Source organism: Protopterus annectens, chromosome 16.part0 (assembly GCF_019279795.1).
Source record: "Protopterus annectens isolate FY-2018-M chromosome 16.part0, PAN1.0, whole genome shotgun sequence".
Classification (NCBI taxonomy): domain Eukaryota; kingdom Metazoa; phylum Chordata; order Ceratodontiformes; family Protopteridae; genus Protopterus; species Protopterus annectens.
This window is the reverse complement of record NC_056750.1, coordinates 61,563,603-61,589,298: the sequence shown is the minus strand read 5'-3', so window position 1 is coordinate 61,589,298 and position 25,696 is coordinate 61,563,603. Positions and strand designations below refer to the sequence as shown.

Below are 25,696 nucleotides of genomic sequence, written 5' to 3'. Positions count from 1 at the left end.
AACTTTGTGTGCTATGTGTTGTACGTGTTTTGTTTTGGGGTAGTGTTTGCTTGGATGTCTGCTTTGGAGGTCTCTGTTGCTTAGGTAGATTTTTATTTAGAGCCTCCGAGTATGTTTTTGTGTTTTTATGTGTTTGGTTCACTGTTGTGATGGGACTATGTGATACTGGAATTGTGTTGTATGAGATTACCTTCTCTTCCTGACTGGTTACACCAGTTTTGAGATGAGAGAGCACAGCCTCCAGTTTGGCAAGATGGTTGCATCTCTCACATATATTCGAACTTGTTTGGAGGAGGAGAGGGTTGTCCGTGTACATGAGACAGTTGTAACATTGCCTGAAAATTCCCAGATTCACCAGCTGGACTGGAGAGGAAACCATTGACTGACCTTTGGACATGCTAGAGTAATATAGGGAACTGAATTAAGACGGACCAAAAGGGGACAAGGTAATCGTAGAGAGTATAAGATTAAGTAGTGCTTATGGTTTATTAGTGCTAACTTGTAAAATTACTTATTTGGACCAGTGAGAATATGGTGTTTACTTTGAGAGATAGAGCAGTTCTAAGGGAAAAAGTGAAGAGCAGACTTCGTGGAGCCAGGAATAGTTTAAACCCAATTTTGCGCTTAAGCTCAAAACTGCGCAAAAGACGGTTTTAAGAGAGGGGGATCAAGGAGTTAGGAATTGACCCAAAATGGCCAATAAAACTACAGTTTCAAGGCAGTAACCACTCCCACAGGGGCAGGCAGGCTGCTCAATGTTTATCACTGCCACTGATGAACACAGAGACTTCCCTTTAGCCCAAGCAAACAATGGCCTCCAAGAAACTTACAAACAGTTCAGAACAGCAAATCTGTAACTGAACTTTTTTAAATCTCAGAAAAGTGGGAAAAAAGCAAGATTTTTTTTTTGTTTTGTTTGCTACACTGATGTTAATATCTTTCAATGTTATACTTTACAATTTTTTTAATAAAAAATATAGAAAAAATTACCAGTTTCAGTTACATGATCCACAGTAAATAGAAATGTCAGATGGACGTAGTCTCTCCTTTGATAATCACATTGCCACAGTAGTCAGGAAATCCTTCTGTGTGGCACACCTCATCATAAAAGAGTTCTCATCCAGGAAAAAAGAGGTCATTGTTCCACGTATATTGCTAAAGTAGTTAGGAAGACCTTCTACATTGCCCACCTTATCATGAAGGGATTCACATCTAGATCAAGGGAAGTCATAGTCTCCCTATACTCATCACTCATCAGACCAATGATCGAGTACAATGCCCCATTCGGAATGTATCTGACCCGACACTTGCAGCAGCTGGAGAGGCCACAAAAGTTCCTCACCAAAAGGATAAAGGGTCTCAAAAATCTGTCTTATGCTGCCCGACTGAAAGAACTCCAGTTATATTCAGTTGCTTACCGCTTGCTCAGAGGTGACCTATGCCTGACATACAAGGCCATGTCAAACCCAGATTTGATGAACATGCTTCATCTCAAAAATCTAGATCCCTCAGAGCCACAAGGGCGGGAGACTTAAACCTCGACACGGTTATTAATAGGACGTGCTGGAGGGATAGATTCATCACCCAAAGACTCCCTATGCTGTGGAACAAAATCCCGGTTTATGTGAGGCAGAGCACCTCGCTGGCCTTGTTCAAGAGGAATCTTGACCAATGGATGGGAGATCGCAGATACACCCCAGGGGTTACCTCAGTGTCACTGCTCGACAGAGGCACAGCAAAATAATGGGCATAGTTTCTCCAAACTAAAGGGGTGGCGTAAGCCACAAAACTATGGGCTAGGCTTATAAATGCCCTCGGGCAGATAGCCTAGTATGAACCTATGAACCTATGAACCTATGTTCCCCTCTACTCGACACTCATTAGACCCATTATACAGTACAATGCCCCTTTTGGAATGTACCTCACAAGACATCTGCAGTAGCTGGAAAGGCCACAGAAGTACCTCACAAAGAGAATTACTGGCCTCAAACAGATGCCCTACACTGACCGTCTCAAGAAATTTCAGCTTTACTTCGTAGCATATCGCCTACTCCTAGGTGATCTCTGCCTAACATAAAGCTATGTCAAACCCAGAGCCGTTGGACATGCTACACCTAAAGAAATCCCAATCCCTCCAAGCTACACATTCTAAAGACCTAAATTTTGTCACCACAATAAAACAGGAGATGCTGGAGGGATAGATTCCTGTCCCAGAGACTGACCATACTCTGGAACAAGCTACCTATCTATATCAAACAAAGCTCCTCATTAGCATTCTTCAAGAAAAATCTTGATGATTGGATGGGATATAGGAAATACACCCTGAGGATCACTTCTGTGGCTCTGCTTGACAGGGGCACAGGAAATTAACTTTCTTGGGTGGCGTAAGCCAGTGAACCTTATTGTCTAAGCTTACTTAGGCCCTTGGGTACCTACCTATGAACCTATGAACATTATAAATATGTCTTTTGAATAAATGACAGATGAAAGCAATGCAATCTGTAGATGGGCCCATACAAAAAAAGGAAAAACACAAAGGAAGGAACAGTAGCAGTCTTGGTAAGATTAAAGTTTTCTTTACATGAGGTCAGTGCATAACTGACTGGCCAGCCATTGTCTGCACAATTCCATTTCCCCATTGTTAACAGTTCCCTGACCATTATTCCTATGGTGTGAAAGGGACTGTGAGAATGCTATTTACTCAGCAAATGCTTTTACTGTTGGGGGGTTTACTGTTTTCCACATGGTTGAGTGATTATGGAATTTACATATCTATATATGTATATATATTATACACACATATATATATATATATATATATATAGAGAGAGAGAGAGAGCTATATATATCTATGGGGCCATGTTCCTTCTTTTCATTGATGGGGGAGCCAGTGCAGTTGGTTGTAAAAGAGTTGGCTGTTTAGGTTAGAGAACATGGTACAGTGGGGATTGGAGAAAAAGCCATTTCTCTATTGCAGTGCAATCTCAAGGTTGGTGTATATGTGTTTTTTGTGTGTGTGTGTGTGTGTGTTTGTGTGTGTGCATATATATATATATGTATAAATATATATATGGTACTTGCGTATTATCCCAACCAGATTTTCCTGGTTGCGAAATTGGCATGCTGGCATGAAAACAACTGCGGGAAACACCGTAAGGAGTTAGTCTGACATCCTTACTGATTAGAAATCAGTTTGCCTTAATTTCAGGAAGAGTAACAGTTGTGCAAGCCTTCTTCCTGTTTGCCGTGCAGTACACACGCATGCTTCAATTGTTACGGCTGCTGTCATGAGAATGATTCAAACTGTTGACAGGTCTGCTTAGAGACCTACTCATAATCGTGTAGATGACCCTTCTGCATCACAAAAATGTAAACCAGACAAAGCAGTGTAATGTTACATTTCTTACATGACAGTATTACTTGCAATTGTTGTTATAGGGATTTGATTTTCATAGTTTGAATCTTTTTCTAACTCCTGCCATACTTCTCTAAATAACCCACAAAGCACAACCACTACCGGTCTTCCCCTGGGAAGTCACATTGGTTAACATTGCATGCTTGAGTTAATCAGGAATAGGTATGGGAAGACAGAACTGATTGAAAACAGAGAAGCTGCTCTTCCATACATCTCCTTTGCTTAATTTTCAGGGGATGATAATAAGACCGCAATCAACAGGACATTAGCAGCCATTCTTAAACAGGCGTGCATCTGCAAAGCAATACACGCAAGACAGGGAGATGGTTTGTCAAATTGTTCCTGTTCCTAACAGTCATGTATAGTTTTTAGCCACTTCTGAGGAATTACAATAACAGTGGTAAGTGTTTCCTGCACTCGGATCTGTGGAGGTATGCGCATTTCGCGACTGTGAAAATCTGGTTGCCATAATACGTAAGTACCATATAAATATATATATATATATATATATATATATATATATATATATATATATATATATATTTGTATGTATAGGTTTACTATTAAAATGTCAGTGTCAGAATGTATGCCTATGAATTATTGATGTTCAAATAGTTCATATGTGTACATGCTAAATGTTCAAACGTTATATTTGCGAAAGTACTGTGCATTCGCAAATATAAACATGCAAAGGGATGTACAGAGATCACGGTACAGTGCGGTTAGGAAAAAACATCACTTTCCTCACTGTGGTGCGATCTTGAAGTTGGAATATATAGTTGGAGGGTGTGGGGGCCGCAGACCCCCATAGGCGGGTACAGGGGGCTTGCCCCCTTGCAAATGTGGGATGTTAGTTGTAGGAGTTTGGGATTTATGGCAAGTGTGGGATTGTTGTTAATTGCCATAAAATGTCGAATTCAATGTTTTCGGCAATTACTGCAGATTTACGACTAATTGAACAGTCGTAAATCTGCGGTTTTCACATTTATTGTTAGCATTTAGTACAACATTCATTTTAAATGTTGACATTTGAATAGTAAACCATAGGTATATGATTAGTGAGGGGTGAGGGGGGCTTGACTCCTACAGAAACATCTATTTTATGTGGTTTTTGATTCTTTGTGGATCTCTATTTTTGGAGCTGATGAGTGACATTCGATGCTGTGTGGGTCGACAATTTGTGTTATTGAGGAAAAGTTAGGCATCCTTATCTAACTATCTATCTATCTATCTATCTATCTATCTATCTATCTATCTATCTATCTATCTATCTGTCTATCTATCTATATACATATTTATTTCAGTTTGATGACCAGGGGGGTCCACTGGGCTGAGGAGCATGTTTTCAGTGGAGGCCTGGGGAGAAAACCTCCAACATTATATAGTAAATATTAGATTTTTAGATTAAAGTTACAATTCAGAATGCAGACATAGCAAAATACAGTTATAATAAAGGGTGTAGATACATTATAAAATCAAAGACAAGAACTGGAAAAATGGTACAGCTCCACATTACATAGTAGACATTAAATGTTCAAATTAAAGTTAGCATTCAAGATTCAGACATGAACTGATACATTGGTAAAGTACCACATTACATAGTAAACATTAAATATTCACATTAAAGTACCCTTCAAGATGCAGATGGGGAAAGGAGGACATGGTGAGAAAACTATATACAACATATACAGAATGTGCATGAGATAAAGTGGAGGAGTGAGTCCATTTCTAGAGGAATTAGGTAGCAGGCAAAGGGGAAGTAGGGACAATAAGATTTAAAATGAGGAGAGAAGAAGGCTCGGTGGACAAGGTGCAATTGTAAGTCCAGTTAGAGAAATAGTAGGAATGAAGATGTGATTTGAAGTTGTCAATGTTTTGAATAGTTCGTAGAGAAGGAGGGATACAGTTCCATTTTTTAGCTAGGGAGAAGGACAGGAGGTGCCGTCCAGCAGGCCGGATTGGTTTGCAGACTGTGATAAGGTTTAGGTGGGAAGATCTAAATGGTCTGTTAGGGGTGTATGGTTGTAGGACATTGGAAAGAGCAGGACATATAGTAGGGTTAAACAATAGCCTATGGACAGTAGTGAGTTGGAGATAGTTGAGATGGTTAGGAAATTCTAGCGAGTTAAGTAGGTGAAGGGCAGAGCAATGGTGGGAGGAGTATTTGGCTTTTATGGCAAATTTGGAGATTTTATTATAACAACTTTCCATTTTGGAAGAGATGGAGGCAGATAGGTTAGTTAGAATAGGTGCACCATACAATAGAGGAAGTAGAAGGTAGGTAGTGACAAGGGTTTGTCTAGTAGAAGGAGTGAGATAGTGGCTGTTTCTGTATAGTAGGCCAAGTTTTCGATGTTTAGTTGGATATGTGTGTCAAATTTTAGGTGTTCCTCTATGGTGACCCTAAGTAGTTTAGCACAGGGAACTATTTCTATTGCAGAGTTATTGTGACTTCTAATTTGGAAATAATTTTTTTCAAGTGAGGAGGATTGTGAGGGAGTGAAGAGTAGTATTTTGGATTTGATAGGTTTAGAGATAGATGGTTTTGCAACATCCAGTTCTCAGTGGCAGAGAAGTCGGTTTGTGTATATGACTGAAGTTCTAGGAGGTTGGTGGCACGGCAGAGTAAAGTGGAGTCGTCAGCATATTGTACTATTTTACTGTTTGGGATGGCCAAGTGGAAATCACTGACAAAGATGTTAAACAGCATTGGGCCAAGAATAGATCCTTGGGGAACTCCAGTAGGAGTGGGCATATAGAGAGATACGGATAGATAGATATGTAAGGGGGGGTCATCTCCCCCTATGTCATTGGCGCAGAGAACAGAGAGACAGTTAAATTGTTATGCAGCTGCTGTTTAGTGGAGTTGTGTAGTCCATCAGATGTGATCAACCAGTTAGTGCTTCAGCCTAATGAGAATGAAATACTTACATTGGAGACTCACGCACAGTGCATACAACTAAAAATGTTTCTGGATTATTTCTTTGATGTGGAGTTTGCAATCATTAGGAAAACAGGTGCCTTAGATGTGGAAGGAAGTCCTTCAAAGTCACTGAACAACAAAGTAGAATGAGAGCACAGGCATCTACACCTTCCTGGTCATGATCTAAGTGTGCCCACAATGGGCCTGCAGGGTCCACTGAGATGCTGGGATATTACAGTTATTAGTTTGTCAGATGAATGCTCTGTCTATTGAACTCAGACTAGGCACACAGATGCCAAGTAAATCATCATAGGATCATTGGAGATTACTAGGTTATTGACGCAGAGTTCATTTTATGCCTAGTTGTTTCATCCAAATAATACCATGAAAATGCTAGTCAATAACCAAGACTGCCTTTAGTGATGACTACCCATATCCAGGAGGATTGTGAACTCTAACCCAGGTAAGAATTTACAGTGTCCCATCCACTCATCCAGGTTCCTTTTAAACAGTGTCATAGAGGTGCTCTGTTCACATGACTTGGTAATCTGTTCCAAAGATGCAGCAGTTGCTGGGAGACAAATCTGTTCCTCCAGCATGTCCTATTTAAGTCACAGGCCATACATAGTTCCCTGGAAGGGGTACTGTAGTCCCATTTGATTTAAGGATATGCAGCAAGTTCATTAGGTTTGGATCTTGAATTCCTCTGTAGGCCAAGCATAACTCTCCCCTAAGAAGTCTATATGATACAGAGTATAGTGACAGGTACTATAGTCGGTCTGTGTAAGGCACATGCTGGAGCCCCTTGATCTTCTTTGTTAGAAACCTCTGAGGTCTTTCTAATTGCTGCAAGTGCTTAGTACAGTACTTGCCAAACAGGGTGTTATACTCAATTATGAGCCGGATAAGTGCCAAGTACAGTGGGGTTATAACATCTTTTGCTCTGGAGGTGATGCTTTTACTAATCAAGTGTGCTACTTAGAAAGCTTTCCTTACTATAGTAGACACATGATGGTTGAAGGGGTTCCTATTAGACTGTTGAAACTCCATTTCCACGAATACGAAATCATCAACACTTACTACACGAAATACGTAATCGAACGTGCAAAACCATGAAATTCGGAATGTCGAAGTGTTTTGGTTGGCCCGTCTGTGGTATAGCTCTGTAAGGTAAGTGTGCGATAGTTACGGACCTTAGGGTTAGGATGCGGGTTAAGGTAAGTGTATAAAAAGGTAATGTGTGTAAGATTTAGTGTAGTGTTACAAGTAGGGTTATGTTAAATGTATTTAAGTGTATTATTTATTTTGTTTGGGTATATCTCCGTAGGGAAGTATGAGGTAGTTACGGACCTTAGGGTTAGGGAGGGGTTAATAGTGCATAGATAGTTGTGTATGTGGGGTTTAGTGTAAGGTTAGAAGTTGAGTTTTGGTGCTTTACTTTAGGGTTAGGAGTAGGGTTTGGTTAGTGTATGTATGTATGTTGTTGATTTATTTTGTTTGGGTAGGTAGTATGTAGTGGGTGGTGGGGTTGGCCGATTATGAACATTCGATATTTTAAATTTCGGTTTAGTGCATTCAGTATTTTCATGGTTCAAGTAATACGTGTCACTGTTTTGGTATTCAATGTAATGGATTTCTGTTGTTTTAATATAGACCCTGGTTGAAGTTAAGGTCACAGTCATCATGTGATCCCAGGTCCCTTACCACTTCATGGGTACTTAGGGCATTGTTGATTTGATAGTGTGAAGGGACATTGTTTGTGCTGAAGGGAATGATGATACATTTCTTTGCATTCAGTTTGAGACTGTGACTAAGACACCAGTCGTTAGTCTTTGCAAGACCCTGCTGGAGTATACTGACATCATTTGGGGATTTAATGACTGCACCTAGTATGCAGTCATCTGCAAACTTGGTCAGTCACAGCCCCTTAGTTTTGACCTGAACTTCTGAGAAGTATATACCAAACAATAGAGGGCCCAGCACGGACCCCTGTGGCACCCCACTGGTAATGGGTCCCTATTAATTACTTGAACTTTTTAAAGTTTGAATGTCATATGGTCGACACCATATGATCGAACTTTAAAAATTATGAAGGTGAAAAGCAACGGCTCTGTATGGTACAGAATGGAAAAATTTCCCTTTTCTGCACTGAAGTGCGATCTCGAGTTAGTATATTTAAGTAGGGGGGGTGATGGGGTGAAGGGGGGCTTGCCCCCCTGCTCAGAGCATTGAGGTAAGTTTTTTTTTTAAATTTTTTATTATATATTCAGTGTTTTAACCTTTGCTCATATGTTGTCAAACATACGAGGTTCGAAGTTTTGAAACTTCGAATATATAATTTAGACCCACTGGTAACAGGTCTGTCAGTTAATGTGGAGTCACTTTGATAGTGTGTGTCCATGTTTTGAGCCAGTTGGTAACCCATCTTACAATGAAGGGGATTACATTCAGTTTGCTAAGTTTATTGGTAATGCCTGAATGTGGGATTGTGTCAAAGGCCTTTGCTAAGTCGAAGTATTCTGTGTGCACAGATTTGCCCTCATCAATGGCCTCACATTTTCAAAGAAATCCACCAGATTTAACAGGTAGGCTCTGCCCTTCACAAAGCTGAATTGGGTAGGATCCAGTGTTTGGAGGTCACCTATGCCTTTACTTGTGAGGTTGATATTATGTTCCATGCCCTTACAAATGAGGCTGGTCAGGCTTTTGGGCCTGTTGCTAGGCCACCTTCGTGGAGAGGAAAAGCTGCTGCTGTTCTCTATTCTGCAAGAACAAAGCATGTGGTTCTATGATGTAAAGGGTACTTAGTGGTGATGCTAGTTCATGGTTTAGTCTGTTTAAAAGACAGCCTGAGATGTTGTCTGGTCCCACAGAGGCTGTGTTTTTTTTGCCTTGGACAAGGCTTTGAGGATCTGCTCTTCAGATATGTAGGGTGGGTGGGTGAGGGTTGAGGAAAGGTTTGTTGTAAGTTAGGAGGGGCTAAGGGAGTGAAATGTTCACCAAACCTATCCACTAGCAGGTTTGCTATCGCTGTGACGTCAGTGTGTGTGATATCCTTAGGCACAAGTTCTGCACATGCTTAGGACATACCCTTTAGGTGACGTACATAGCTGTAAAAGGCTTCATGGTTATCCTTGGCTGTAGTTGCTAAGTTTCTCTCAAAGAAGCCCTTGGAGGATTTGTCAAGTTGTCTTATTTGCCTGTTAAGGCTGAGAAGAGTGCATTTCCACTGTTGGGGCCTTGCCTTTGTTTCCTTGGACAGCAGCTTTTTGCATTTATTATAATGTTTGTTGATGCTGGATGTCCACCATGGCAGCTTGTTTTTACTTGGAGATCTGGCTTTAATTCTTTCCAGTAAGGCCGACTTTGTACACTTATGCAAGTGACTGTACTGGGGTTTAGAATATGCTTTGGTGTAGTTACCACTTCTTGCTTGGGGTGGGGCTTGTAATGCATTTCTGCCTTCACCTTGGAGGGTATAGTTTGCCTCGGTGAAGTTTTTTAGTCTGATTTCACCCTTTGTGAGTTCTGGTTTTAGTGCCAGCTAGAAGGTGGCTTATTTGTGGTCAATTTTAACTAAGGTGGGTCCAACAGTTGTGGCAGTACATCTGTTTGACATGTTGATGAGGAGCAGATCCAGAATGTTTGTTCCCCTTGTTGGGGTATGGAAAATTTGTTCCAGGGCATTGAATTAACAAAGTCAAGGAACTTTTGCACTATGAGTTAGGGCTAGCATAGGTTTCCCAGTTTATGGTTTGCTAACTAAAATGCCCTATAACCAGTGTGTTCAGTAAAATTTGGATTGTCACTTGTTTGGTCAAGTAGGCTTCATGGATGTCGTGACCCATGGAGGGGAATCTATAACTGGTTATGACTTGAATGGAGGTCTTGCCCATTGCAACCTGGACCTGGAGTAACTAAGGAGTTGTCCAGTCTAAATAAATGGAAAGTGAATTTATCTTTAATATAGATTGAAACATTGCCTCTTTTGGTTTTCACATGTTCATTTTGTGGTCTAAAGGTGTGGAAGGCATTGTAACCTTGCAAGGCCGAGGTACTCTATGAGGCCTTGAACCAGGTTTCTATGACTGTACAGACATCTACATCTTCTAGTGACAGAAGTACTTCCAGGGAGTGCAGTTTTTGGTTTAAGCTCCTAGCATTTAGGAGCATGACCCTTACTTTGTTCTGATCGGTTAATTTCACATCAGTAATGCTGTTTTCAAGACCTTGCTTAAAAAAAAGGCACTATGGGGGAGGCAAGAGCCATTGCCAGCAGCCGAAAACCTAGAGGTGCCAGGTGAAAACCATCTCTGGCAAAGCAGCGAAGTTTGTCCACCATGGCTTCCCAGGCTGACAGGAACTGGACCCCGTTTGAATGACACCAAAAACTTGAACCAATTATTTAAATCGATATATTTTTTTATATACTGTGGCATAATTCTAAGTGAGGGTAGTATGCTGCTCAAGGTAAGGGACATACCTGCCTGGGACATATACTCAGAGAGCTCAACCATGTCTCTCCTCATATAGTTCAGTGAGGTCATCTAAGGTCATTCACACCAACATGAACTATGACAGAGTCATAATGGTATTTATTGCTGAAAGACCTGAGTGCATGCGTGATCTTATGAATGCTGGCGCTGGACATGCAGCTGACCATGACTTTCTCCTTGTCCAGTCTGGTGAGTGGGACATCCGTATGTATCACTATTGAGTCTCCAAGGACAAGAAAATTTGTTTTTTGAGTGTTAAGCCTTACTGGCTTGGCAGGTGAGACACTGATGTCGCTATGTGAAATGGGTGCTGTGGGGAGTGTGTTAGTTGTATCAGTCTTGTGTTGTGGAGGTCTGTGGTGGTTCAGTAAGTTTTTCGAGAGATCATCTGCGTATGTGGATTTACATTTTTGATGCGTGCTATGTGTATGAGGAATGGTTATGTGTATGAGTTGTGGTACTATGAGCATATGTAGTGGTGGGTGAGTTGACAACCTTCTCCGTGTTACTGTTTTGAGTGAGACAGAGCATGGATTCTAGATTCTTGGTGTAAATACTTCTCTCGCACTCTGTACTAGAGTATGTTATTAGTAGATGGTTGTCTGTGTACATGAGACAATTGCTTCACTGCCTTAAGAGACCCAAATCAACAAGGCTGGCAGAGAAACAAGGCAGTCCAACTGTCCATAATGCTAGGTTGAAGACTGTTGTCACTAGAGATGGCTATTCAGAATTGATCATGGAGGAGCTCATTGGATGAATATTTCTGCCTGAGTTTTAGGGGAAAATTTGTTGAATTTAACTGTTTGGCTTTGGCACACAACTGCACACCAATGTGTAGTGATGCACAACGCACAAACTAGCAGAAACCTGCTCAAATGTAGGGCCTAAATACCAGAAGCTAAAAGCCTGAAGAAAAAAAAAAAACATTAAAAAGTTTCAAAAGGAATGACGAGGATGTTTACTCCAAGCCCTAGACTGGCCTCTGTTTACTAGACAGGTCCCAATCAGCACAATTCTCTCACAAAAGTGCAGATAGGCCCTTTCCAATTCAAGATGGCCTGGAAAATGTGCTTAAACAAACAAACCACTACAAACAGTTCCAGAAGCAGCAGGCCTGGATCTGGACTATGTTACAGCTACTAGCTACCCCAGTTTCAGCGGGAAACACTCGAGAATGTTTAAACAGCAGAAAAATAGCAGTGAGACACTAAAAAATGTTTAAAACAGCAGAAAATCAGCAAGGAGGCTCTAAAGAATGTTTTAAACAACAGATCAGTTATCTAAACACTACTTGGTGGGAAAACCACAACAAGCAGAACAGATCTGACCACAAACTAATCACCCTGGATATACATATCCCACCTCCACCCCCAGCACAAAAGACTGCAGTGAAAAACTTCTCAAAAGCAGACTTCACTCTTCTTAAGACTGAGATGGTATCCTTTAAGCCCACTGTGCCAGTGGATACCACATCCCACAATGCCGAATCCCTCACAAATGCTTTCTATGGACATCTCCAAGAATGCATGGATTATGCAATCCCAAACAAATCCAAGTCCCTCTCCACCAAAGGCAAGCGTCCTGTCTGGTGGACCTCAGCCATAAACAAATTGTATAACAAAAGAAGGAAGCTACTGCACGTCAGAGCAAAATCCCATGAAGGGAAGACATCTCTGATCAACATTAGCAGAAAACTACGTTCTCTCATAAAAACATCCATGGCCAACTTTGAGAGAAAAATCGCTAAGGACACTAAAGATAACCACAAAGCCTTCTTCAGCTATGTTAGAAACCTGGGCGGAAACCCTCAGATATGCTCAGAGTTGGTTCATAACAACAAAAAAATACACTGAACCCACAGATATTGCCAACATTCTGGCTGACAGGTTCAGTGCAAATTTCTCCCCTCCTTCACCTCCAAAAGAAGAAATTGTCATCCCAGCTGAATGCAATCTCCCTGTCATCTCAGATGTCCAAGTGAGAACCGCCCTAAACAAAGCAAAAAACACAGCATCAATGGGACTTGACGGTATCCCAGGTTGCATGTTACGTGAACTCCAAGAGGAGCTAAACCCACACATAAAAATGCTATTTAACCTTAGCCTTACTTCGGGATATGTACCTGAACACTGGCGTACAGCAACAGTGGTCCCACTCCACAAGGGGGGGGTGCCTCTACAGACCCTGGAAACTACCGCCCCATAAGCTTAACCAGCCTGGTCTGCAAAGCTATGGAAAGAATCATTATGGAACTCATAAACAGAGACATTGGGGACCTACAGACACTTGACCCCACCCAGTTCGGCTTTGTAAAGGGCAGATCCTGCCTTTTAAACCTGGTTGACTTTTTCAAAACAGTCACTAGAGCCATTGATGAGGGCAAAGCAGTCCATACAGCATACCTGGACTTGGCTAAGGCCTTCGACACAATACCCCACTCAGGCATCATAGATAAGCTCAACAGCTTAAAAGTAAACCCTTATGTCACTAGATGGGTTGCAAACTGGCTAAAGGACAGAACCCATAAAGTTAAAATTGCTGGAGCAATGTCAGACTCAAAGCCAGTCACAAGTGGTGTCCCACAGGGATCTGTCCTGGGACCCCTCTTGTTCGGCATTTATTTCTCAGATGTTAAAGCAAACATGGGAGGGCTGTGGCTGACAAAGTTTGCAGATGACTGCAAACTAGGCGCCATAGTCGATACACCAGCAGACACACACATCCTACAAAAAGGCCTCACAGAAACGGACAACTAGTGCCGGAGTCACGGCCTTAAACTAAATGCCAAAAAATGTATAGTCATCCCCCTTGGGAAAAACAAAGTACCCACAAATTATCACATAGACAGCAACCCACTGAGTATGGAAAAAGTAATCAGAGACCTAGGGACCCAAGTCAACAGTGACCTCTCATTTGACACCCACATTGCCAAAGTGGTTAGAAAAACATTCTACCTTGCACACCTCATCATGAAGGGATTCACATCCAGATCCAAGGATGTCATTGTACCCCTATATTCCTCCCTCATCAGACCCATGATTGAGTACAATGCCCCATTTGGTATGTACCTCACCCGGCATTTGCAACAGCTGGAGAGACCACAAAAGTACCTCACCAAGAGGATTAAGGGTCTCCAACATATGTCTTATTCTGCCAGACTAAAGAAACTTCAGCTCTATTCAGTAGCATACCGCCTGCTCAGAGGTGACCTCTGCCTGACGTACAAGGCCATGTCCAATCAGGACCTGATGGACATGCTCCACCTCAAAAAATCCAAATCCATCAGGACCACGAGAGCTAAAGACTTAAACCTCGGCACAAGTATGAATAGGACATGCTGAAGGGATAGATTCATAACCCAGAGGCTTCCCATGCTTTGGAACAAGATCCCAGTTCGTATTAGGCAGAGCCCCTCATTGACTCTCTTCAAGAGAAATCTTGATGAGTGGATGGGAGATCGTAAGTTTACCCCAGGGGTCACATCTGTGTCACTGCTAGACAGAGGCACAGTAAACTAATTATATTATATAAGGGGACCTTCATTGTGTCACTACTAGACAGAGGCACAGTATTCTAAATTTATTCTGTACATTTTTTGTACCATTTCATGGGGTGGCAAAAGCCACATCACTATGGCTAGGCTTACAAATGCCCCAGGGCAGATAGCCTAGTACTATACTATGAAACTATGAAACTATGATAGTTTAAAAACAGTGAAAATACCAGTAAATACTTAAACAGATACTAACAAAAAGCTTTGTAAACACTGAAAACAGCAATAAAATTTGATTTAATGAGCACAATAAAGCAGACAATTGCAGTACAACAGTGTAGTTTAGTACACAGAAAATAAATACAGTATAAAAGTAAGCAAGGTGGCAGGCAATAAAAAAAACTGCAGTAAATAGTATAAATAAGAAAAAAAGCAGTCAATTTATGTTTTTTGGAAGCTCAGAAGCCTCTAGTCATCTGGTATCTCATCTCAGAGTTGTGGCTGGTAGCCCACCTCACTTCAGCTCGGGACAAACAAGCTGATGAGTCACTTTCTGACTGCATACAGACCTTATACATTCTGCTTTTAAATTTTAATTGATTTTCTAGAAATTTTCTTTCCAGACCTATAATGATATCATTTTACTAGTTTTAACCCAAGGATACTTGGTTTTCAAAAAAAGTGACTGACTTCTCCCAGTAAATTAGATCAGATATCAAAATTATATAAAAAAAATGAACTTTTCCTTGTTGACCTACGTGATTCTAAATTTTAACAGAGTAAACATTTCATATTTAACTCATAGGTTCATAGGTTGGTACTAGGCTATCAGCCCTAGGGCCTGCACAAGCCTAGCCATAACAATTCCCTGGCTATTTCTTCCCACACTAACTCCACATTTTTATAAGATTTAGTCAATAACAAATAGTTCGACTAAACCAAACCAAGGATGAATTTCCTGTTCCCCATCTAATTGTCCAAGTTACACTTGAATTGAGTTAGGGAGGAACTCTGCTTTACATGGATGGAGAGCCTGTCCCAGAATGGGGTAGTCTCTAGGATACATACCTGTCTCTCCAGCAGGTCCTGTCTGTATCACTGGCAAGATTTAAATCTTTAGAATGAGCAATTATAGTACTGTTTGTTTTGTGGATATGCAGAAGGTCCATCAGAATGGGGTCTGACAATGCCTTGTAAGCCAGGAATAGATCTCTTCTTAGCAGCCTGTAGGAGACAGATTGCAGGGTAGGGCTTTGAGGTGGCCTGCAAAGCACATGTTATTTATACCCTGTATTCTTTTAGTGAGGAACCTCGGTGGACATTCCAGTTGTTGGATGTGCCTGGTTAGGTACATACCAAAAGGGGCATTGTACTCAATGATTGGTCTGATGACTGCCGAATACAATGAAGCAATGACGTCCTTGGACCTAGATGCCATACCTTTATTTATAATTTGTAAAACATAGAATAATTTCCTCACTACAGTAGACACTTGATGGTCAAAGGCTAAATAACTTTCTACATGTGCCTCCAGTCCCTGACTACTGGGTTTGCATTTCTTGGCATTTAGTTATAATTAGTGGCTCTAACAATAGTTATTTATCTGTGTCAGAGTCCTTTTTGGAGAACATTAGTGTATGTGGGGATTCTATGACTGATGGAAATTTGCATTCATCTGTAAATTTGGCCAGCCAGAGGCCCTTGACATTGGCTCTGACTTCAGAGAAGTAGATGCCAAAAAAGAAGAGGTCCCAGGACTTATCCCTGAAGGACTTCACTGGTGACTGGCATCATTATAGAGGTGGATTCCCTAATTCTAACTTCATACACCCTGTCTGTGAGCCATCTAGCTATCCACTGGGTGGCAAAAGGGTTTATACTTAACCTCTTGGATTTGTCAGCAATGCCTGAATGAAGTATTGTGTCAAATGCCTTGGCCAGGTCAAGGTAGGCAGTGTGAACAGTTTTGCCCTCATCCATTGCTTTGGTGACCTTCTCAGAGAAGTCCAGCAGGGCGAGTAAATATGGCCTGCCCTTGACAAAACCAAACAGGTTTGGCTCCAGTGTCTGGGTTTTATATGTCTTTATTGATCATTTCCATTAAAATTCCTTCCATGGCTTTGCATATAAAACTAGTGAGAATTATGGGCCTGAAGGTTCCAGGGTCTGTAAATGGTCTACTTTTGTGCACAAGTATGATGTTGATGCTGTCTATTCATGAAGCATGAAGCCTGTTTGGAGGCTCCAATTAAACAGTGATTTCAGAAGACCTGGTAGGTCATGTTTCATGCTATTTAGATGGCAGCATGAGATATTGCTGGTGCCCATCATTGCAGTGCTCTTGGCCTTAGAAAAAACATTGAGGACCTGTTTCCAGTTATAGTAGGGGAAGTTATATTTATGTTTTTTTCCTGAAGGGAGACTAGGGTGAGAGAGGGGTAAAGTTAGAGCCAAATGTGTATGTTACTTGGTTTGCTGAATCTTCTGGCTCAGTATATGTAGCTCCATTATCAATGAGCTCTGCACACAATTGTGTATTGCCTTTGAGGTGGTGAACTTAACTAAAGAATGCCTTGTGGTTCTCCTCGGTCTGGAAGGCAAATTCACCTCAAATTTGGCTTTGCTATACTTTGTCCTCTGAGTTGTTTGTTTAGTTTGATGAGAGCAGTTTTATCTTGCTTGCTAATACACCCTCTAATTTTGGCATGATTTTCTTCCTTCTGTTATATAGCCTACTGATGTTGTAATTCCACCATGGTGGCTTGTTTTTTGAGTTAGTTCTGTACTAGTATTTCTGAATTAAATATAGCTTATGTTGGGATTAGTAATCAGTTAAGGGATATATTTATAGAGGGATGGATTATCGTAGAGGAGTTTAAATATCTTACTATGATAGACTCTAGGATTTCAACAGTGTTTGGAGTACCCAAGGTTCACAAATCTATAGAAAATCCACCTATGAGACCCGTAGTGGACGGAAGGGGATCCTCGACAGTGGCTTGTGCCCAGTACATTGATCATAAATTTAAGTATCTATTGGGAGTTGAATCGTATATTTCCAAGGATTCATGGGATTTTTTTATATAAAATGAATGGGGTTACTTGTTACGAAATAGATTTGATGGCGACTATTGATGTATGACACTTACATACCATTATACCACACAATGTAGCCTTAGAGTAGACACAAGAATACCTGGAAATGAGAGGAGTGGATCAGTGGAGTGTTAATAACTGTATTGAATTGTTGGAAATTGTTCTAAAAAACAATTTTATATTTTCTGAGGGCAAATTATATAAACAAAAAGAGGGGGTAGCAATGGGTTCCCCTGTGGGCTCAGTTTTGGCTAACATTGTTATGCTTCAGTAGGAATTTATCCATGTTTTCAGTTATCCATATAGTAGAATGGTTACATTTTATTTACGATACCTGAATGACATATTTGTAATTTGGAGTGAAGGGGAACTGAGTTGTTAGAATTTATTAACCACATTAATACAAGTACTGATTTTTTGTCCTTCACACATACATACAACCAGGACAGGATGACCTACCTGGATGTACTGATAGAGAAGGACAGGGTAAAAGGAAAATGTGTGGTTACTGTATATTGAAAACCAACATATTCTAGTATGTTATTGCACTTTTCCAGTTGTCATCCTTACAAACAGAAGAAGGAGGTAGTAAAGGGACAACTGGTTAGGGTGACCCGTATGAGTACCTTGGATAGTGACTTTTATAGGAAATGTGATACATTAATGAATATACTTAGTAGAAGAGGTTATCCATCTAAAACAGTCCAGGAGCTTGTGGATGAGGTTTATTCTAAGAGGGAAATGTTTTTTTTTTAAGTCCACTTTACCTTTGGAAGAGAATAGTACTAGGGCACCTTTGGACACTATGATTAAATCAGACCGTTATATCGACATGACGGTGACCACCTTTAGTATGGAGAGCCCAAAAATTTGGTGTATCCTACATAAAAACTGGAATACTTTTAGGGAGAATACTAACATGGTATGAGTTTTGGGAAATGGGCCTATTATCATATATAGGAGAGGGCTTAATCTTAAGAACAGACTGGACAGAAAGCCAGAAAAGATAATCATGCATCCAAGGATGTCAAAGTGTGGGAGATGTAATACCTGTAATTTATTTTGGAGGGAGATAGAATTAATTTAAGAAATAAGGACTTCCTTGTGGATGGAAATTATACCTGTGATACCATAGGGGTAATATACGGAGTCCAGTGTCAACATAGTTAAAACAAAACGTAAATTAAGAGATTGTATTTATAAACATATATATGATATTAGGAAGAAAAAGACCACCAATTCATTATATGGATACCTGGAAGAACATCATTAACATTCTTTCAAATTTAGTATTTTAGAAAAGGTGGAAAGAAATCTACAGGGGGTCCATGGTCCATATATCTGGACAGACAGGAGTTCATTTGGCAGCTGACACTGGAGACATTTAGATATCCAGGTCTCAATGAAGCAGTTAGCATAGTCCCTATTTTAAAATGGAGATCATTAGAAAGGTAGAAAATTTAATTAGATAGTGGAGGAACTTTGAATAATTTGTTTATGGTTGATCGATACTGTCATTAGATTTGGATGAACTGATGCTGTTTTTTAATATATATTGTTATATATTTTGTTGTACTCAAAGGGATATATGACTTTAAAATGTATCACGTCTTTTTGATATTAGGTCATATGGCTTTCTTACTACTTAAGCAGTGTTTTTTTATAGCTTTTTTGTATCTGATGAAGTTTTAATGGCTGTTAAAATAAAAGCACTTATACTTATTAAAAATAGTGTTTCATTTTAGCGGTTTGGTTTTGAAGCTCTCTTCTGCACAGTTTTTTGTTAATTTTCTCAGTTTGTATTTGTTGTTGATATTTTTTAGTTCTGTACTTATTCCAGTGGGTACAACATCCACTATGTATCTATTAACATGCTTGTATATGTTTTTTGTGAACAGTTCCACATAGGCAACAGTGTTCTCAGGGTTTAGTGGGGCTTGAAATTTTGCAAGGTTATCACTTAATAGCAGAAAGTTAGCCTTAGAGTAGTTTCTGAACATTCCAGGGTTAGCTGGGGTTCCAGGGTTTAGTTTTACTTCAAATTAGACTTTTTTGTGATCTGACTTCACCAGAGAGGACATTACCCTTGGGGTGTCCAGCATTCTCCTATATTAGTAGGACATAACATTTTAAATCATCCCCAGACAACCCCATCACTTCAAGATCTGATAATATCATACTCCTGTACCAGAAACCTCAGCTCCTCTAACAAACTTCTTCTCAAAGTAACTAAGATAATAATGCCGCTGGTTCTTCCCACTACTCTAACATATAGCCAAACAATGGAATAAACGTCCCTCTCTCATTACATCTACAGCTTCCATTCATGAATTTAAAAAATCCTTAAAATCACACTATTTCAACTCATGGCTCTGCAACTACGATAGTCCAGGTTAATACTAGGACCCCTCTTTTCTCTCCCTCTATCTTCCTCACCATTACCCCATATTCCTTCTCCCCTTCCATCTCTTATAATTATACCTACGTGTACCTTACCCTCACTGTACTTAATGACAGCAGCTTCTACTTTTGGTGTAACTAATACTTTAAATTGTTGGTGTTACTATATACTACTTGTTACTGTGCTATGTGAATTTTAATTGAAGACTGTTCTTGTGGTGTGAATTGTTAGTTGTGGAGCTTTTCTCCCTGGGACTCCACTGAAAAAGGACCCATGTCCAGTTGGACTTTCCCGGTAACCAAATGTAAAATAAATGAATGAATAAATAGTGAGGACCAGATCCAGTATGTTTGCTCTCCTGGTCGGAGTGCTGACAATCTAGTATAGGGAGCTGTGTTTACAAAATCCAGTAATCTCTGTGCCTGCACATTTGGTATCATATATAATTCCCAGTTAATACCAGGGTAATTAAAGTTGCCCATGAATATGGTATTGGGTTGGATGGTTAGTGTTTCCAGCAAACTTAATGTGTTAGGCTTTCCTGGTTCATTGTGAGGGACCAATAGCTTGCAAGGAAGGGGTATAGGATTCTTCCTATGTTGATTTGAACCTGAAGAAGCTCAAGTGCATTGTCCTGTTTAACCAGCTTTCAGCTATATTTATTTCTGATCTAAATCAAAATACCTCCACCTTTAGTTCTTGTGTGAGTACTAGCTTGTCTACATATGTGGAAGGAATTATAGTCTGGTATTACTGGGGTGCTCTCTTTGGCATTAAATCATGTCTCAGTGACAGCACAGATGTCATCCTTCTCTTAGGAAAGGAGAGCTTGTAGAGAGTGAAGTTTCTTGTTTAGACTCCTAGCACTGAGCAGTAACACCTTTAGATATTTTTGGTTTTGATTTGTTATGTCGAAAGTATTTTCAGTTTGGCACTGCCTAAAAAAGGCACTATGGGGGAGGACAGTGTTTTAGCTAATATTTGACGGCCTAGAGGGGAGAGCTGCAGATCATCTTTGGCAAAGTAGTGTGGTCTGCTGATCATCTCCTTCCATGTTGACAAATATTGCATCTCCTGAGAATGGCACTAGAAACTAAGACAATTACTAAAGTCAGCCATCTTCTGTTTTTTTTTTCTTTTCTGTCATCATCCTTGGAGAAGGTAGAATGCTGTTCAATGCTAGGTTCATACCAGTCTGGGACACATATTCCAGGTGCTACATGATGTCTTTCTTCATATCATACCTCTCAGCTGTACAGATCTTTGCAGAATGTCCAGATTTTACCTCAGCTATTTGGTCTGTTCCTCATAAAAATCTGTGGTTTTCTGGCAAATCAAGGAGTACTGAAGTAATTAAATAATAATATATATTTGAGTTTCAGACTTCATTTCCTTCAGAAAATGCATGCTAACACAAACCGTGTTATTCTAGCAGCTTTCTAAGTATATAAAAGCAATATTTAAAATCTGTCCCTATTTTTGGGCCTTTGTTCCCCCCATTATTTTAGGCTTTGTCCAGATTTATTGCATTAAGAGGTTGAGAGGTATGCTTCATATAGTCTAGGGTGGTATGTCTCAGGTCATTCACACCCACATGGACTATGGCTGAGTCATACTGGTACTTGTGGTCCAATGACCTGAGTGCATGTGAAGTGTGGTGGATCTTGGCCCCTGATAAGCAACTGACCATGAATTTCTCCTTATTCAGCCTGGTGAGAGGAACATCAGTGTCTCTCACAATGGAGTCTCCAATAACCCGAATGTTTAATTGTGTAGTGGCTTGCCTTATGGGCTTAGAAGTAGAGGCTCCATGAAATGTGGCTGTATGTGTTGATGTGGGTGCTGTTTTGAAAGAGTGCATTTAGGGCTGCTGATGGTGTTTACTATGTATGCTTCATCTACAAGATCTTTGGGGTTTAGGAAGGTTACATTTAAGTGCCTCAGCATATGTGGCTTTGTGCTGTGCGTAATGGGTGCAGCATGTGTACTACTGACAACCTGATTGACATTAGGAGTACTTTTATGTGACAGCTTAGCCTCCAGTCACATTATGTAAATACATCTCTCTTGCATACCTTAGTTTGTTGGAGAAGTAGCTGGTTGTCAGTAAATTTGAGGTAATTTCTACATTGTGTCAGGATGCCTACATCAACCATGCTGGTAACAGAGATAGTGACAAAGTTCATATCCATGACAACAAGCCTTTTTATTGATTAGATGGTTGCTGTGAGAATATAGAGTGAAGTCAGGTATCTGGTTTGCATCTCTGGCAGCAGTGCGTGTCACTGCGCAAACTAGTTGCTTTGTGTGCAACTAGGTAGTGGTGAAAAGTGTGCTTTTACAGGAAAAAATGTCAACACAAGGTTACATGTGCCTATAAAGGGCACTGCCAAACATTTGAGGGGGAAGTGCTGTAGTAGACTCTGATGATTTATGGATGAAATAATTAGGGAGATATTCTGAAGTTAGGTTAGACAGTTGTTAATCAAGTAATACTAACTGAAAAGAAAACAAATAGCTTGGTCATGAATGATGAATAGTAGTGATTCATCCAACTGACTACTGCCTGGCTGCTACTAGTGCTGATCTTACACAGCTTCACTCTACTGGGGTACAATGACCCTTTAAAAGAAAAACATCAGCACCAATCCCACACTGAGAAGCAGACCAGAGGCAGTTTGGTGATCAGCAGTTTTGTCCCAGATGATACAGGGGTCTCTAGTCTTGTTGTAGCATTTTCCTGGTAGATGTCTTAAAAAGTAACTAGACTAATTAAGGTCCCACAAAGACACTCAATGGCCAATCAGAGAAGTTATAAATCAGTGCCTTCTGCTCCTTCTCTCACTAGGAGCAAATCAGTAGCACATAATCCAAGCTGGCACCTAAGAAGCACTTAGCAGGCTTTCTGGTGATCATCAGTCTCCTGGAAATAATTTCCCTATACATTTTCTTTCACCAGGAACAAAACAGAAGCACTAATCCTAAGATTACTTCTGAGAGGCAGAACTGTGGGTTCTCCAATGATTGATTTTCTTGGACTAGATGTCGCAGATTTTAAAGGTAAGATTGAAAAAATGGGGTAACACCCTATGAGCTGCAGTCTACACTAAGCAGTTAGATATGAAAGAGGGGACAACTTAAGATTTAGCAATCTAAGGGGAGAGCCACTCCTTAAAAGAACAAGATAGACTGGAAAGGGTGGGCACCTCATATTCTGTCTCTATGTAATACAGAGAGAGGGACAATGAATTTAAATAATTGAAGGGGAATCACTTCACAAAATGATAATTTTGTGCTTACTGACAATAGCCAATGAATGAGGAGAGGGAAGGAGATATGTGGTCAAATTAACATAAGGAGCAGGCAACTAGAGAGACAGTTGACTTTTAACTTCTGTGTGACTCACAAGTGAGATAGCTCTAGTTTCTTTCCTAGTTTAACTATGCAACGGAAAACAGAATACAATTAAAACATGGTGTAATAAAAACACACCACAATATATGAGAATGCAATAAAGCAATACATATTACAAGAAAGCAATATAAAGTAAAACAAATGTTTCCCTTACAGAAGTCAGTGACAATCTGAATGAGATTTTCCAGTCCACATACACACTTATCTAATAATACAAACAAGCAAGCAAGCAAAAAGACACACACACAAAGGATTACATAAACAACTTTGTTAAAAATCTTATGTCCATCAGAAATGCAGTCAACTTACAAGATCCAATGTTCTTTCAGTGCATAAGATAAAGAAGATCTCTTTACAGCCAATGTCCATAATATCAGCAACCCGGATTTTTAATACATCTCCAATGGTCAGAGAACGACCAGATGACAATTCGGTCACAAGAAACTGCAATATTTGTCCTCCCTTCCGATGCAAGACCTTTCCCACTTTTGTATCATCCAGTTTAAAGGAACTTGTAAGAGGTGCGACCAGTACATCTGCCTTCAGAGAGAAAAAGTTTCATTATTAGCTGCATTTTTCATACTCTACGTAAATAGGCAATTTTAAGATGTAAGACATCACAAAGAACATCATAAGACACTGCAGTACAACACGATGTGACATGTTGAATCAGACTGTCATGAATTTTCAAAATAATGGATAAATGTATAAACAGCATGTTTCTGCAGCTAATGCAGCCGTACATAAGCAGACACAGATGCCTTAGCTGTATAAACATGAAGTTAATGCAGGTGTGTATAAGCAGACACAGATGCATTAGCTGTATAAACATGCAGTTAATGCAGACGTGTATAAACAGACGCACGCAAATATATATATATTTATGTACATATACATATATAGACACACACACACACATGCACATATATATATATATATATATATATATATATATATATATATACATACTTACTTCACATGGCAGAAAACTCAAAATACTGAAATTTATTTGACTGGGACCACAATCCCTAATTTTCAAAATACTGAAAACTTATTTGACTGAGTCTTATTATACTGAAAGCTTACAATGCTGAATTTCAAAATACTGAATTCTAAGCCATAGATATGCACACTTACAACACAAATGACTAACTCTTTCCAAAACTTAAAAACTACTTACTTACCATTTTAACAAAAAGCAGGCAGTATAAAACTAAACTAGGTGGGAGGGCTATGCCCCCCACACCCCCCAATGGAGGGGGCTGCCTCCCCACACTCCCCAACTATATATACTAACTCCAGGATTGCACTACATTCGGGAAAAGGGCATATACCTTTTACTTACCTTACAGTGGTTTACTATCACAATCAGATGTTCAATACTCACAATTCCAACGTTTGCTCATGGGAGTGGATCGTGGTACAGTGCAGTTAGGGAAATACATCCCTTTCCTCACTGGAGGTTAGGTTGATTCGGAAATGTTCATTTCTGATGTAAAAATTCGAAAATACAGAAATGATTTTTTCTGATTTTCGAATTAATGATAGTAAACCCCTAACAGTACTGTGTACACTGCCACTACTGTTGGGAGTGCACGAAACATCCACCATATTACTTTAGATACTTTCCATAAAAATGGAAAGAGACATACCCATATTTGGAAACACAACAACACTACTTTCTATGGTATCAGTATTCTGACAGTCAGTACTTTAAGTTACAATAATATTTTTTATCACAAGCAAGTCACAGGTGAAGAGAAACACACACCACATCTATGGCTTAAAATTTGGTATTTTGAAATTCAGCATTGTAAGCTTTCAGTATAATGAGACTCAGTCAAATGAGTTTTCAGTATTTTGAAAATTAGGTACTGTGGTCTCAGTCAAATGAAATTTAGTATTTTGATTAATATATATATATATATATATATATATATATATATATATATATATATATGTGTATGTGTATGTGTGTGTGTGTGTGTGTGTGTGTGTGTGTGTGTGTGTGTGTGTGTGTGTATGTGTGTGTGTACTATAGACGTGGATGTGTGTCGTGTAAATAAATGCATAAATACACACATACAGATAGAATATAATGGAAACACCTTCAAAGGAATCTCATTACCTTAGTTTCAAACAGCAAACTCATTGAACCAAAAATGTGCAAATAAAAAAAACTATTTTCTCAGGGGGCAAACATCTTACACCCCTCCCCCATATCTCTTAATATACTATCCATAACACTGCCAATACACAAAACACACTCTGATACACAAACATTCAAAAACACACCCTAACAACACTATATCTATCCCCTTGCCTAACCCTGACCCAAACCCTAAAATACAGAGACTCACACACAAACATAAAACATCTGTCTTTCAGTTATCCCTGACCCGAACCCTAACTCACGTAGACATACACAAACACTCTCACCCACCAACCCACTTAC

General features: G+C 39.8%; 1 protein-coding gene across 1 annotated transcript in view; it reads right to left on the bottom strand.

The window, feature by feature from the left end:
* The window catches only part of LOC122790510 (protein mono-ADP-ribosyltransferase PARP14-like), an 897,392-nt gene that overhangs the window by 638,417 nt on the left and 233,279 nt on the right, over window positions 1-25,696 (bottom strand). Inside the window, exon 5 of the mRNA XM_044058061.1 lies at window positions 23,551-23,781. Within this exon, the coding sequence (XP_043913996.1) occupies window positions 23,551-23,781 (231 nt within the window). The remainder of the gene's footprint in view (window positions 1-23,550; window positions 23,782-25,696) is intronic.